We start from the raw sequence: 16,944 nt of genomic DNA on the forward strand, positions 1-16,944 counted from the left end.
ATGAGGTCGCGACTATGTTATATATTATTACGTTAAAATCGCCGTAAATGATGACAATTTAATTACGATTACTATTGAAGGCAATCAGCGTGGGGTCCATTCACTGAATTTTGCATCCTTGACAATATGTGTGTTTATATATATTATACATAAATCAGTCGATTAATGTATAAAACGTGCCGTTTGATTTGCCGTACCATTATTATACGATCGTAATGAAAATGTTATATCTATACATAATATTACATATTATATTTATGTATATACATTTTTTTTTGACGCGCAAATAAACTCACCGTCGCTGCAGGATACTTAATGTTTAAAAATTCTCATCTATCCTAATCTCTCGTCATCGATATAATAAATCTCTGTATAGTGCAACAGTCAGCTATTATTAATTATTACATATCATCCCAACTGAATTATAATATTATCAACATACTATATATTGTATGTAGATATCCAACGCAAATAGTGATAAACGATAAATTATAATATATACCTTAGTATATACATATTACAATCAATATATATTTGTAATCTTTGCTCGAGCAGACTCCCGCAGACGAATTATCGTCTAAAACGTTTTTATAGTGTGGAATATAAAATACCGTTTTGACAACAATAAATTGGAACTGATCGTCACAGCGATAAGGTTCCATTAAAGAAATAAAAAAAATTGAACCTTCGACTATAACCTATATATATATATATATATATACAGGGGTGTTCCCATAGGGTATACTACATATACGCCGTATACTCTCAAGATTTTTTTTCAATATTATGGGTAACTGCGTATACCCATAAATCCATAATACATGCGTATTTGATGATATAGTATACTCTCAAAAAAATTCATGGGAACACCACTGTATATATATATATATATTAATTCTACTTCACAAATAAGTGGATAGGTTAGTTTATTTACGCGTATGATGTACGTATTATGAATATTGTATAGTATACAAACATCTTACTATCGATTCTTAATTCACATAAAAACACAACACTAATTACAAAATAATAATTTGCAGAAGAAAGACGTGTTATGTTTGTGTTGTGATTTAAAATTCAAAAATAACGACGGAAAACTATTGTATTATGAAAATGATTTTTAGTAGAGCTTAGTTTAAACCACGTTTGCTTATCTATATCTTCGAATTTTTAATTTATTTCCCGTGTACATGTCGATCATATAAATAATTTGTGTGTTAGCAGGAGAAACTTAATAATATTAACCCTTTTTCTGTGTAAAACATTTGTTTTTGGGATTTTGTCGCCGGACTCACTAGGTCATGTCCAACTTGGAGGATTAATTTTGGCATCTTCCCGTGATTTAACTTTTGTATGTCAGTAGAATAATGTTCTTTTTCACATTTATCCACCATGAACACATTTTTCTTTTTACTATTAGGTACTGAATTATGCTATATTTGTGTTCACGACGCCTACCTTATTCAACGACGATCATCATTATATTATAAGTATATTATTCGATGCGCTTCTACGAATAAAAAGAACAAAAAAATATGTGGGTGCGTTTGTTTCTACTTAAATTTGGTCAGTTTTCATTTTGTACGGCGTCTCTGAGCGTGTGAAACACATTTGGATTTGTGGAAATATGTTACTACAGCGTAGCAGCGGTAATTTACAATATTATATTTATTAGATAATACTTATATACTTATAAGTTATTTATATGCTATTTATCGCGAAATATATATAATATACATTTTTTAATTTTTTACAACTAAATGTAGTTTGTTAACCGCATGTCCGCCATCATATTATATTGCGGTGAATCGTTTTAAGGTCTTATTCTAGGATCGTTTTTTCAGCCGTCGTAATCAGTTGTCGATCTTTTTGCGTGCCAAAACCGTCTGACAGTTAATGTTTGACCAATATATTTCGTTTGAAGTCTACGAGACAAACTATTGGAAACCAAAACGATATTCCGGGAAGTACGTTAAAAAAATATATAATATGTATGGGTATTTCGGGCACGAGTGCGTGTTATATTGGTTTCTAATATTTTTGTCTGATTCTGTAGCAGTTGAATCATGTGACGAAAAGTTATCGTTTTTTTTTTTTTTTGATTCATATACATTAAAAATGAGGTCGCGCACGTTTGGTATAATACGATTATTACGTACACGAAGAGCGTATTATACTATGTACTTATTTTATTAAATAAAAATGTCACTCTATGATCATATTTACATAATACTTTCAAAATTGCATCTCAAGTATAGAATATAATATGAGTATGACTATAAGAACCGTTCGAAAGAGATGTTTCTTTTGTAAAATTATTATTTTATTAATATAGCAAAAATTAGAATAAAAAATGGCATTTAGTTAGAGGACATTTTAAGTTAGACTTAAATCTTAAACTTAAGCCCCTCCTACGAAATCAAAAGGTCTATATGCCATATGATGGTATTTTGATACGAAGAAATCGTATGATGGTTTAGTTTAATGATGATGATCGGTGACGATTCCCGGCTACGACGACGATGTAGTGATATACGAATGGGGCGGCGACCGAAGCGGGTGAGCATATTATTTTATAATATGTTTAATATACACGCGTGCCCGCTGGCTTTGATGGCGGCCGTTTCGCGCGACACACTCGATGAAAGTGCTTTCTCGCATCCACTGCCAACTGTGTTCTGGCGTGATAAAAGATTCTTTAATTATCTTTATACATCTTTTAATGACCAACCCGCCGCCGCTCCTGCAGCGACATCACGGTTCTCCTATTTACACATTATTATAATATACGTATATATAATATCATTTTATTTTTCTCGCCCGCCTCCGAGACTGCCAATCACGATCACGGGACGTTTGTTGGCGGTAATTATTAAAATTAAAATAATGAAAACGGTATAATAATGTAATGCTATAGTAATAACGTGTATGCTGCAGCCGCGTGACCGAGAGAGAACCTAACCAAAGGCGAAATAATAATGAACGTACCCTTATTGTAGGGAAATGAGATAACGAAAAACTAACCCGTTTTTACCATTCACGCAATGTATTTACTTTAGTGTATAGCAATATTTACATGTTTATGTAATATAATGTCATATAGTAAGTAAATAGCTTTTTTTTCTCGTTATACATATGTATATATATATATATTTAATGCTTCGCGATTTTCGTCTGCTCGGCAACCCCAGCTAGAATGCTGGAAAGTTGCCTGTTTGAAACGTTAAAAAACATCATACGTTATATATATTTATACACATAACATTCACGGCATATACCACCCGTACACGTGAGTCTGGTGTCTGTAACGTCCGGCGGATTTCTTTAGATCGTAACAACAACAATAATAATAACACGGTTTCCGAAAACAAGAGGTGTTAACGCGATTTCTTAAACAGTCCATATGACATTGCCGACTCAAAGCTGCGTCCGTCTGTCTGTGCACACCCGCTGCAGCTGGCACCGATCCGGCGGCTTGTATATCCGCGTACACTCGTGGTACAATAGGTGTATGTGTATTATATAGTACTTGAGAATCCCACACTATTTTTAAATTTAAAAATAAAGCAAGTCATATTTTCTCGTTTTTTGTAATAGTTTAGATCCCAGTATGAAAAACACTTAGGTTTTTTGGATTCACAATGTTACTTTATTTGGACTGTATACAATTATAGTGTTGTATACCATTTGGTAATATGTCATTTTGAAAATGCCATTCGAGTGACCAATATAACTACTTTTAACAATTATTGGAGAAATTATGAAGTTTTAACCGAATACATTTGTTCGTATGTCACATTGCCATATATTATGATTTACCACTAACCCCGTATTATGAGTTGGTACTATTTATTTATTATACTTTATATACGGAGAAAACTTCATTTACAAATTATAATTAACAGTAGTAAATTAAGTAAATATTACACAATAGTATAAAAAAATATAACTTTCCTACTAACTAATAAAGTTAGGATAATTAAAATAGTAATAAATAATTCAAAATAATGTACAAAATATAATAGGTGTATTATAGCCTTATTAACTATTACAGACAGTTTTATTAATTCAAAACGTGGTGTTAATATCGTTAACTAAATAATAAAATAAAATATTTACATCAGTATACTTTTCAATAACTAATAACATTTTTAGCTGTAGAAGAAGCGTAAAATAATATTTAGCTTTAAAATTCTTTATAAAATATGTGGGTTTTTATTTCTTGTGATTTATTTTATATCATATTAAAATAATATTATAATATTATCTTGCGTCAAGGCATTATGGATAGACGAGTTCTTAAAGTCCGATATATAAGTAGAGGGTTCTACTTTTTTCAAACAACACTATAATTTTAAAATCTTAGTAAAAATAATTTTTTATATAATTTTCAGCCGAAAAAACCATGAAAAAAATTATATCTTAATATTTTTTATCATTATAAAACATTTATAAATCGTTATTCGTTATACAATTTTTTAACCTCTACTAATTATACTCTGGAGATTATGAAAGTAAAAATTTTTTCTTACAAATACCTACGTTAATAGACTTTGAAATAATGAGTATTGTTGTTAGATAAAAAAATCACTCAGTATAAATAAAAAAAAAATTGATTTTCGTGAATCAAATGGGTTCTAAATGGTATCAAATGGGTTGAAAAATTTAACAAAAAACATTCCGCGAGGCTTAATCAATATGTATGAAATGTCGTGTCTATTGGTTTTACATTTTCCAATTTTACGAGTCTCTTATAATTGTACATTCATTATTATATTATATAAGATATAGTTTTCTTTAAATCTATTCCGTCTGCTGAGTATACGTCGTTCGTTTATCAGCCTGCGTGTAGCGGCGCGGTGTTGTCATCGTTGTCGCTACTGCGGTGACCGGCGGTAGCGTGCGTAATGACGACCGCAAAATATAAAATCGTGTCCCGTTGATTCGCCACGGACGACACGTGCGATATTAATAAACCAAATATATATGATACACAGTCGTAATATATAACGTATATTATATACAAATAATATAATATGGGCCCGTGGGCGGTTAACGTTGCGTAATTATACTGCAGCCAGTACACGCGCACGTCAGTAATAATAATAAAATAATATATATTATATGCATTATATGCTCACAGCGGACTAATAACCGACGATTATTACACACATGTCAACTCTGTACCCGCGGGTGGGTGGATTCCCGACGAGAGGAATGGGCGGAGGGGGATGGTTTTGTGATTTTCTCGGTCCACTGCTGTGCGGCGAATAAAAAACGGTACTATTTTTAATAATAATACGATATGCAATTTATCGACGCATATCGTATGCATTATTATTACCTATTATTATTATTATTATTATTATAAAAGGACTGTTGCTGCGAAGGATTTATAATATCAATTGTATAATTTTATGCGACCACGACTACGGTAAAACGCGATGCAATGACGACTAAACGTGCATATTGCAATACGTGGTTATACAGTGTTTAGATTATAATAATAATAATAATAGTAATACAGACTTTCCGACGGCTGCGGTGGCGCCGTCATTATGCTATCGAACGAAACGATAATATTTCAATAATAACAAGTGGCCGTCGCCGTTCTACGAAATAAAAACCATTATAGTAATAATAATATTATATGATTATGTCACGCGCCCAGCGGCGTCGTCTGTGCGCTGCTGCGACATATGGTCTGTCCGCGGGCTGCGAAATCTGCGTGTACTTTCTTCCTCCTCTACACCTCCACTCAGACTTCTGGTCACTACCTTCCCCGTTTTCCATTACAGTCGGTGTACGTCATGCCTTATGACACCTCCCCCCCACGACTAGATGTGTTCACCCACCCCGCGAAGGAAGAGAAGGATTAGGATATTTCCATGGGTGTCCGGGTGAGTGGAAGGAGTGATGACGTGCAATGTGCATACACGGACGGGGTTATTAATTGGCTTTGCCCAACGAGTTTCGCGGTGTTCTTAGACCTCACATCGTCGCACGTACGACTTAAATGATTTCCTTCTTTCGGCGCAGTCATCGCAGCCTCGACGAAACACAAAACGTCTAATAATCGTCCATAATGACGTCCGACGACAATCGACGATCGCGTTGTTCTGTTATTGTGTCTTAATTATATACATATGTGTTAGTATATCTACATAATAATATTATGTACCTGTACACACATGTGCTTTCGAAGTGAATGACTACAGGATTTCACGAGCTGTAACTCCTTTCACCCAAAAATGATTTTTCTCTTATAGTCCTAATATGATAAAGTGATTTGCTCATTTCGCCCACGGCTTCGAGTACAACGTTTTGGGAAGTTTCAAAATTAGTTTAATTAAGCTATTTAGCATAAGTAGATAGGAGCATCATGAGATTTTTCGCGTATGAAATAGCTGAACCGAGTACAAGATTAGTGGGTGTTGGACGGGTGGGGTGGTGATGGAATTTTTTTTTGTAATTAGTCTCATAAATGTTCTCGGAAATTTTTTTTTTTTGCTTAAAGCATTTACAGTTTCTTATTGTACAGCGGTTAAATCGGTTATCGGTTAAATTTGTAGCATTTGTACCGCCTAACTCGCGAGACGACGGTGAACCATCTGCGAATAGGTTTAGGTTACACGATGTGTGATACGATCTGCATGTCATATTCAGCTATTTATATATATCGTATTTCTATATAGTCTAGTGCGTTGCGTGGGAGATGGCCTTAATGTAAAACATTCGATATGTCGTATATAATATAATACGGTTAATATGTTATCGTACGCGACGATTGACATGACGAAAATCTATTGTTTTTGGTCACAACCCACCAAAAATATGTTTGATATACGTTCAATATGCTCAACAACCAAACGGTTATGTTATAGAGAAACTTTGCCCAACTGAATGTAGTGAATATTATACGATGTACATAACAATGAACACTGTCGTCTTGTACGCATTATATAGTCTATAATATTAAACATTTTATAACATATTATAATGGCGTTACGTCCAGCTGCAATGTGAATATGTGTACGAGAAACAAAACACCGATTACAATAAAGTCGCGTCGTTGGGTTACGACTTACGACCGACTCTCGTGTGAGACGATGCTCATCTGTAAACCGAACGTTAGTAGTATGTGTCTGTATAATACTAAGATATAAAATATATATATATATATGTATAATATGTGCTGAAGTGTTTAATAAAAATAGACGGGCGTGTTGTCAACACAACCCTAAACAAAGATAAACAATTCATGGCATGTCGGCGGGTGAAAATATATATGTATATAAGGAAACATATGAAAATAGATATTAAAACCAATACAGTGTATTTACTGTTCACGCGATAAACTTCTGTAAATTATACGATATGCATAGACAAGATTAATTGTTTAAAGTGTGTTCACACGTTAATAATAATTATATTATTATATTGTTCGAAAACTCGAACGAGGTCTTCTTGGATAATAAACATAGCAATATCGTTTTTTTTTAAATTTTATTATCATTCGTTTTGTCATCGTAATAACGTAGTTGCGTTTGAATGCCTCATCGTCGCCTTGACAACCCATTACTGTACCATATTACAGGCACCATGGTGTGAATAAAATGCATTAAGTATGCGCTACGTGCTATACTCTACTTTATATTAAATACATTAATGAGTACTGTGTCGCGTGTAGGCATGGAAATATAATAATATTATATTTTTGTTGATTATTAATTATTATACTGTTGTGGAATAAATCGTTTGTATAGCATTTATTTTGTAATTTTTTTGTCCCTAATATTTGATATTTCTGAGTTACATATTAAACTGAAGTATACATATTGTGTGTGAAGGAAGTAGGTGTGATTTTTGATATTTTTACTATAAACTAAATGAATAATAATTTATGTGCTTAATTTATGCCATAGTAACTATTTATTTTATTATTCCGTCCCCTCAGAGTATTTATTGTAGGATAAAATTGTTGAGTTTAGTCAAAGTTTGCAGTGAATTCGTGGAAATTGTACCACAGATATGTATTGTACTATATTTTGTTTATAAAATAAACATTAGTAATTAATCAGCGGAATACAAAGAAAAAAATGATCTAAAAATAATATGGAAACTAATATTTTTTTAATAATATAAACACATTTCTTAATTAATTTGTTTGGTCTAAGTCAATGACCCGTAAACCAGAAAAGTTATCTCACGTTCATTTGGCCCGAACATTTTTTTTTTATATTTAGAAATAATGAATTATTCGATAAATATAATTAGGCAGTGTGGTGAAAATTTAAATCATTTATAGGTTCTGTATATTGTATGACCAAAGACCAATAATTTTAAAGTGCTCTCATCAATATATTTTTATGTAAGTGTGCAATTTTGAATGACTTGCTATTAGTCGAGTTTTCAATTAACGTTAGATTTAATAAATACCACCTGGAGCCACGAAAAGTGCATAAAAACAAACTAATTGCAATTATGCTGTTGGGTGTTATAATTTATACATGGTCTGCACAATAATAGGCATTAATTATTTTATTTTAATTTTAGGCTGTATACGATGGACCGGTAAATATGTATATTTTTATATTAAGAATTTGTTTGTATTTATCACTTATGGTACTTTAAACAATTATATTAAATATATTCTCTATTGGTCTCTGGTATTCCAAACTCGATTCAATATATTCATCTACACCCAATTTAGAGAGTTAATAAATTTACTTAACTTTGTTTAAAATTTAAAATTCATCTTTTTTCGGTGGCGGGGGGGAGGAGGTCGATTAGAAGAATTTTGGGTTTTGGGACTGACCACATTGATATATATTATACGTACTTACACCATGTATAATGTACATACTTTAATCAGCCGCTAGAGTAAAAAAACTTACGATTGACGATTGCTATTTAGTATTTACTATACGGTACTCGACCGAAGTATATATTATATTTTACCCAATACAATAATTACAGCCAAGTCTCGGCCGCCGCGCGGCATTGAATTAATCACGCTAATGATGACACATTTAGCGATTGCGCCGCAACTGTTGGTCGACAGTTGTTGACAGGAAAACATTTTTTAATATTGCCGCGTCGTACCGTTTCGTTCTTGTCCAGATGATTTTAATATCAAAACCATAATTTTTGTTGAAAAAAAATAAGTAATAAATAAATAAATACTCGTACGTACATAACATATGTATAATCACGACGAATAAAAATACAATATTATGATCGTTGTGATTGTACGGTGGTCATTTCACGTACAACCTATCTATGGAGAATAAAAAAAAACACCGATCGACAACCTCCCATTTATAGTTCTGTCGGTTTCGCAAGACCGTGTCGCCAAGATATTCATCTCGTATATAATAATGTATAATCGGAAACGTTTGCTGCGATCTCGACTTTACACACACACAAACAAGAATACATGTATATTATGTAGTATACTGTAATTGTACCGTTGTTCTTGTGCTATAATATATATATATATATACCTAATTACGCAAGCATGGTGTGTGTGGTGTCCCTTTTCGTAGACGTTGGCCCTTTCTAATCGTGCGGTCGACTCGATGGCGGCGGCCGTAAAGCATAGGCCATCAATCACGAACCGTACATATCTCTATCTGTGTATATATATATATATATATACACACATTATTATTATTATTATTATTATTATTGTTGTTGTTAAGTAATTCCGTTTAGCGGCGTGTTGACAATCGTTGCGGTAGTTGTGCAGTCGTGGTGATATGATCGTTGCGGACTTGACCCCGTACGAGCTGTTTTCGTATTCCATCTCTATATAGAAATTTAAAAAACGTACTCGTGTCCGGCCAAATTAATTTTTTTGTCGTCAACTGTCGTACATGAATTATTGTCTGGACCGACAACGGTGCGGGTAAACAATAGCTGTCTCTCCGAAAACGAATGTTATCTTATCCAACTGCAGCTGTCTTTTATATAATATTGTTCATCCTGCAAAGATGACGAAATTTTTGTCGTCACGTCGTTGGTAAAACAAAACAGTACCATTTTCCGACTCATTTTTTAATCCCGACGATGAAATCCTTCAGCTTTACGTATGGAAACGTGTGAATTATATCGTTTCTAATTTCCCGTAATAAAGTTCTAGCATTGTTATTCCACACCATATATGTTGTTTATCAAAACGTATATTAGACATCACCACAAATGAAGGTGCGAGGACAAAATATATTATTACTTTTATTCTGAATTAAATGAGGTTTTTATAAGCTTTCTTTTGATATTTGATTTTACCTTAGATTTATTTGAATGAACATGTTCATTGAATATGACGAAGACTAAGACTTCATGAATTTTATGGTGGCCAAAAATATTAATTGTTTATCCCTGGTGTAAACTATGTATATATTTTATGTATGAATGGTAGCAAAAAAAAAGGAAAAAAAAATAGTACCTAATTGTCTGGCACAGGTCTGCAAAGTATTTGCCTATATTTAATATATTTATATATTATGTGTGCATATTTAACCGCTGCCGCCGCCGCCTCTCTCTTCTTCGAAATAATTCTTTTGCTGCGACGGCCAAAGCCGAGATTTTACAATGTGTTGTTATCGGTTCAGCGGAAAAAAAATTCTATTTTTTGGCGTCCAACCGCCGCCGCCACAATGTCCACATAATGACACGTATAATTCATTCTGCCGCGCCATAGCCTGTAAAAATCTCAACGTTTTACTCTCCGCGGTTCGTGTTATGTAATTTTTTTCCCCCGTTCTTCATTTCACTCGCCCGCAGATTCAAATTAATATCCCACGACAGTCTTAACGTCTTCTTAAGCCAGCGCGCCGCCGCCAGCCGTACCGAAATAGAAAAACCCGCTTGTACGCTCGTAAAAATAACGGACGCGATGGAGATTATGATTTTTTTTTAACTACTTGATCCTCTAATACACACACATACACAAAAACACACTACTACTACTACTACTATAGTGACTATACATTACGCCCATTAATTTATGACCGAAACCATAAGCGTAATAATTGTGTACGCACGCGACACATTTATATTCTCTGGTTTATTCATCTTGGTTATAATTATTATTATGAATTCGTTTTTGTTTTTTTTTCAGCTCTCAAAGTCAAGTTGATGTTGAGGAGACCCATTAACCAATTGGTTGCCCAAGGAATTATGCCCTGTAAGTATACGACCACGCCCGACATATACTCGGCGACACGCAAGACGATTTTTTTGAGCGTTCTACCCTATGTTTTATGATGCACCACCGCCCTTTAAGGTTGAACGAAAGTTAACTATTAGCAAATCTCACATTCTGTGTTTAGCATGCATTTATTTCATTTTAGTCGCGCGTAATCTAAAAAAAAAATATGCTTAATCCGGAGCATTTGGTTGTTAATTGATATGTACCAGATGATATTACTGTGTATCAGTCATGAGTCTTGCGGTTGTTGTTTAATGATTATTTGTCGACACTACTACGATAGTGTGTCAGCATTTGTGATTTAGTCTTTTAACTATAATCTTCGCTTGGCGTATTTGCAGGTTTGAAAAGCCCACCAGCCTTCCATGAACAACGACAAAAGTTGGAGAGGGCCAAGATGGGCGATCTGTTGAAAGCCAAAATTCAACAGAGGCCTGACAAACAGCAGCTGGTCAGACAGCACATATTAGAGGACGTCGGTGACGTTGACCGATCATTAGCCGAACGTCAGCGCATGTTGGTCAAGTGTCGTTTGGCCGATTCGCTAAATACCCAACTAGCACATAGGCCAGGTCCTTTGGAATTGATCAAAAAGAATATACTTCATACAGACGAGCCTATTGAAAGGGCCGTTAAAGGTATGTGTATACATTGACCACAAATTTAAGTGAACATTTCTGAAATTTTCATAGTTGACAGTTTTGAAAGTACTATATAAAGGTGAAAGATAAACGTTAAAATTTACCTCTCTTTTTATGCCAGTAAATTATTATCTGAGGTAAAAAATTACAAAATGCATAATAAATAACATGGTTTATTTAGCTGTTAGTAAAAATACAATATTCATTGGCTATTGTGTTTGGCTCCTAATCTCGCTTCACGGGTGTGTTTTGATAGACGTGCATTCGTTTGTTTTGCAGAGGGTCAGATCGAATTCAAAGCCACCAGCGAAGGACAAAAGGTCAAACCTGAACTCCCCGATCAGTATTTGACTTTAGACGAGGACTCTCAAAGTTCGGGCGGTGCTGGAAGTTCGTGTTCTCCGCCTCCGCCACCACCGCCTCCACCACCACCGCCACCAACGGTAGCGCTGACCCACAGGCCAGCGTATGATATGATAGAGACAGCCGCTGCCAACGCAGGTATTGTCACCTTAACGTTACTACCTTCACCCTTGGGCTCGTCCACGTCCAGCTTGTCACCAATGAGTTCTGTTGCCTCACCGCCACCCCCTGCGCCTCCACCAATGCCTCCGTCAACTCTACCGCTACAGGTGCATGGGCAGCAGCCGGCACCGGGTAAGGACAAAAACCGAAAGAAAAGCAAAAGTAAGTCGCAGGCGAAGACCAGAACGATCAAGTTCCATGAGTACAAAGGTCCACCAAGTGCGCATAAATCGCAAAATTTAAATGCCAATTCGGCTGAGACCTCGTATGAATTGCTTTTGCAGCAGCAGCAGTTGTTCTTACAGTGGCAACTCGAATGGCAACAAAAAGTAAGAGTTCATCGTGTATACCTCGTGTCTTGGAAACATTAACATTAAAATGTTATCAATTATTTTTTTTTATCCATAGTATCCTCAACTCATACTGCCCGCCCCACCACACAAATCGACCTCATCAATCGTTGAGCAATCTTCTACTGTATCGTCGTCGTCGTCTTCATCGTCTTCGCCGTCGTCTGCGCAATCTTCTGCGTCGTCTACAGCGTCCGCCCAGACCATCAACAATCTACCGCAGATTATCGAAACCCGTTCATTACGAAATCTCGATGATTTAAAGGGTTAGTACTATATTAATATATACATATAACAAATTCGAATATAATTTTTGTTTACCTAACGTTTTTACTTAAATAATTATTAAATTTGGTTTTAGTGAGTGACTTAAAGGCTGAGCTGAAGAAACGTAATTTACCCGTGTCTGGGCCGAAACCACAGTTAATTGAAAGGTTACGATCATTTGCTGAACACAATTCGGACTTGTCGAACATGATACTATCACCCAGTAGTCATTCGAATCCAAACAGTCCTCCGCGGTCGTCGTCCACGCCACCACCGCCACCTCCTCCACCCCCACCACCACCCTTACCATCACCGGGATCCCAAAATACGCCAGAAGAAGACCGCATCATACGGGAACAACAGAGGCGCATAGAACAGCTACAAAAACAACTACTTAACTCCCAACTACAGCTTCAACAACAACAGCAAACCAGGGTACAAACATTCCAGGTATTTAAAAATAAAAATGCGTTCACGTAACATGCATTTACCAAAAAAGCAACACGTTTAAGCAAATTTATTATACGACATAGTAATAGAAATGCAGTTAGGTAACAGACTTAAATGATTGCAATATAATTCCACATTATCGAATTTATTACAAGTCAATTAAATGTAATCAACGGTATCGTCATCGACTCGTTTTTAAATTTAATGACCTAAATAAAAAATGTATTAACCCCATTTTAGGTTTTATTTGTTGATTACAACAGTTTATTATTTTAAGATGTTGATGAATACTTAATATGCATATATATTTATATTTGTACGTACTATTTTAAATATGTATTTGGAAAATAACCTAACCTCATGGTTAATTGTTTGATATTAGAGGTAACGAAATACCGTGTATACGTATAAACGACTATCCCCTATTTTGGCATTAATGTATCGCAATTATTGTCAATTAAGTTTAATGATTAAAACCATAACGTTTGTTTCATAATATTAATTTATATTATTTATATTTCAGCCTCATCAGCCGGTTAATGCGAAAGCAAATCTGGCAGCCTTCCTTCAGCAGCAACAGTTGAACCAACAACAAAAACAACAGAAACATATGATCTTGACGACGAACAACAATAATTCAATGAAGAATAATAACAACAATCTTGAGACAACCAAACGGAGGAGCAATACAATCGTATTGGACAAGGAACAAGCGGCATCGATTTTGAGTCAGTTAGACCACAACAATCAAAGGTATGTGTCAAATTAAACTTTGAAATTGATTCTAATTGTCGTCTATCGTGTTTATTTTATTATATTAAATCTATTTCAGTAGAACAACTTCTCTGCCGAATTTTTTGGGTACGTTCGTTCAACCCAACCTGACTACCACCAATATCAACAACAACAACACTAACATTAACAACAACAACAAGCCGACAATTACAGTCGTTCAGACCCCCTCCGGGTTCCACAAAGTGGTGGATGACGACAAAATCGACGTTCCCATGGTAGTAGATGACGTGAAATTGCAGCAACAAACCACCGTAAACTTGCCATCGCAGCAGCAGCTAGTAGAGAGAGTTATTGAATCATCGTCGGAAAATCGACACCAAGACACGTTGGAAAACAACAACCAAAGTCCAAAACAGGAGGACGTAAAACCACCATCACCATCGTCGTCTCCTTACATCGATATTAACAGTCTGCCAATGGTGTTCGACGACACTAAACTGTTTCAAAACGTGAGTCGATTCTTTAATATTCTAAATTATTGTACTCGGTATCTGGATAGAATCTCGTGATTGGTTTTCTTCTCCTCAATTTACGTGTTGGGTCATTATTATTTTAAGCATCACAAATTGTTTTTTTTATTTGCTAAATATAAAATCGTTAAACAGCTCGTTACCTACATGCTATTTTAATCTAACCCATATGTTCTGTTCAGGTCGATCTCTTATTTTAATCGTTTTTATAATAAAAATATGTTGTTGTGTTTCAGGACCATTTGGCTGACACTTGCCGGCATAATGTGTCCAAAAGTCAGATGATGGACGACGTCCTGGAGATATTGATCAGGAACGGCGAGTTGCCCGCGTCGGCGGCGCACGATCAGACGTCTGCGGGATCCGGAGTCGATAACTCGGTGGTAAATGCGGCATCCGACTTCGATATACACATGGACGATCCATTCGCTATGGACGTGGTGTGCAACGATGACCTAATGATGGACGTGGATACCGACTGGCTCGATTCATTGGATCTGCCACCACCATCAGCTGAACCGCTGGCCGACCTGTTCAATGGTGAAGCCGCCGACAATGACTTTAAACTTCCTGCCAATATGGACTTCCTGTGGGACCGAATAGACTTCGCGACGTAATTTTACTTGTAAAATATTATTATATCGTCGCTACGTATGTGTACACGTTTACTTCTATATACGTGCGTATTGCGCGCTATCGTTATCGCCATTCCCCTTCGTCTATTTTTTCTCTGTTTCTTCATCTCTTCTTCACTCGTCTGAAAATTCTCGTCCAACGTCAATAAATCAAGTATGAAGTAAACTAACGTTTGTTTACATTTACCAGTCATATCATCTCGAGTCGATTGATCGTGTCGACCGATTTGTATAAAGATTTAAAAAAAATTATTACATTTTATTTAAATAGTTAAAAACAATAATAAATTGACGAAAAATTATTATATGCTCATTTATTTACCAGGGTCGTGTTTACTTAAGGAATATTTATTTAGAGAAATTATAAAAATACAAATAATTTTTCTTTCTTTTTCATTGCTCAAAATTGTATAATTATTATTTATTTTTTTTTTTAACAGAAAATAAAATAATAAAAAAACTAACCCATTAAATCCATTATCTGTGGTTTACATTCCTTAATTTTTATTTAAAAGATTAAAATAAAAACGTCCGGCATAATGATATATAGTGTTTAATAAATAAACAAAAATATTATTTTAAATATCGTATTTTATTTGTAATAAGTATCTTGTACATAATATAATATGTTTGTATTAAACTATCTTTTTTTAAATATTATTAAGTATTACTAATTTCATAGTTAAATTATATTTTTATTTATTTTTAAATAAGAAGTAATAAAATGACAAAAAAGCGGTTGAAAAACGATATACATAATTATAATATCCGCTTAACCAATGAATAGGTGCTGAATAGTTATTAAAATAGTACCATAGTATTATATTGTATAGTGAGCGCATGTGAAACGGCATACGGCACACCTAGTGCCGTCATTTACCTCGATGGGCTGTGCGTCGTACCGGGCGAAAACAGAATTATTATTATATTATTTTTTTGTTTTTTTTTTTAGAAAATATTTTTCTCTCAAATGTATGTATTATACAAATATATTTATTAACCTTTTCTCAGCGTCTTACGGCTATATTATATTATATATTTGTGACTTTTACCATTTTCCTTTTATGCTTCCTTCATCGACATATTTTGATAAGAACGATTGTATACGTAACATTTTTAATCTGTTCTGTTATTACTTTTACTACTATTACTTATCTTTTATTTTTGTTTTTTTGTTTTTTTTTTTTTTTGTTCTGTAATGGTGCTCTTTACCTGTATTATGTAATAGTCCATACATAGTTATCTGTAAAACAATATTTAATGTTTGTCATCGCATTTGTGAAGTCAATCACGCATAAAAAAATTCATGTGTTTTTCCTTTTAATCAATAGATAAAATTATTTTAAACATTCCAAAAACACTAAACGAATATTATACTATGTAGAAAAATATTTGTAGGAAATTATTATCGAACAAAATCTACAAGTTTTTGCTAAAAAATTTACACATGATCATTGATGGTTGCTATTACAATATTTATTATATTGTGTATATCATAATTTATCATATAAATAATAATTCATGCCATACTGATATTAGTTAATTTTGATTAAATATTAATCAATTTAGTCAATTAGTCAAGAATATTTTAGATCA

The 16,944-nt window shown here is 34.1% G+C and overlaps 1 protein-coding gene across 3 annotated transcripts in view; it reads left to right on the forward strand.

Moving 5' to 3' along the window:
* The window catches only part of LOC132928520 (myocardin-related transcription factor A-like), a 61,056-nt gene extending 44,693 nt beyond the window's left edge, over positions 1–16,363 (forward strand). For 2 of the 3 annotated variants that reach the window (XM_060993256.1, XM_060993254.1), the window contains exons 3-10: positions 11,126–11,191; positions 11,557–11,853; positions 12,136–12,710; positions 12,790–12,997; positions 13,093–13,448; positions 13,972–14,201; positions 14,281–14,692; positions 14,950–16,363. In XM_060993256.1, the coding sequence (XP_060849239.1) occupies positions 11,126–11,191; positions 11,557–11,853; positions 12,136–12,710; positions 12,790–12,997; positions 13,093–13,448; positions 13,972–14,201; positions 14,281–14,692; positions 14,950–15,330 (2,525 nt within the window). In that variant the 3' untranslated portion in view covers positions 15,331–16,363. The remainder of the gene's footprint in view (positions 1–11,125; positions 11,192–11,556; positions 11,854–12,135; positions 12,711–12,789; positions 12,998–13,092; positions 13,449–13,971; positions 14,202–14,280; positions 14,693–14,949) is intronic. The other variant, XM_060993255.1, reaches the window with a different exon arrangement.
* The last annotated feature ends 581 nt before the right edge of the window (positions 16,364–16,944 follow it).

This window comes from Rhopalosiphum padi, chromosome 4 (genome assembly GCF_020882245.1).
Source record: "Rhopalosiphum padi isolate XX-2018 chromosome 4, ASM2088224v1, whole genome shotgun sequence".
NCBI lineage: Eukaryota > Metazoa > Arthropoda > Insecta > Hemiptera > Aphididae > Rhopalosiphum > Rhopalosiphum padi.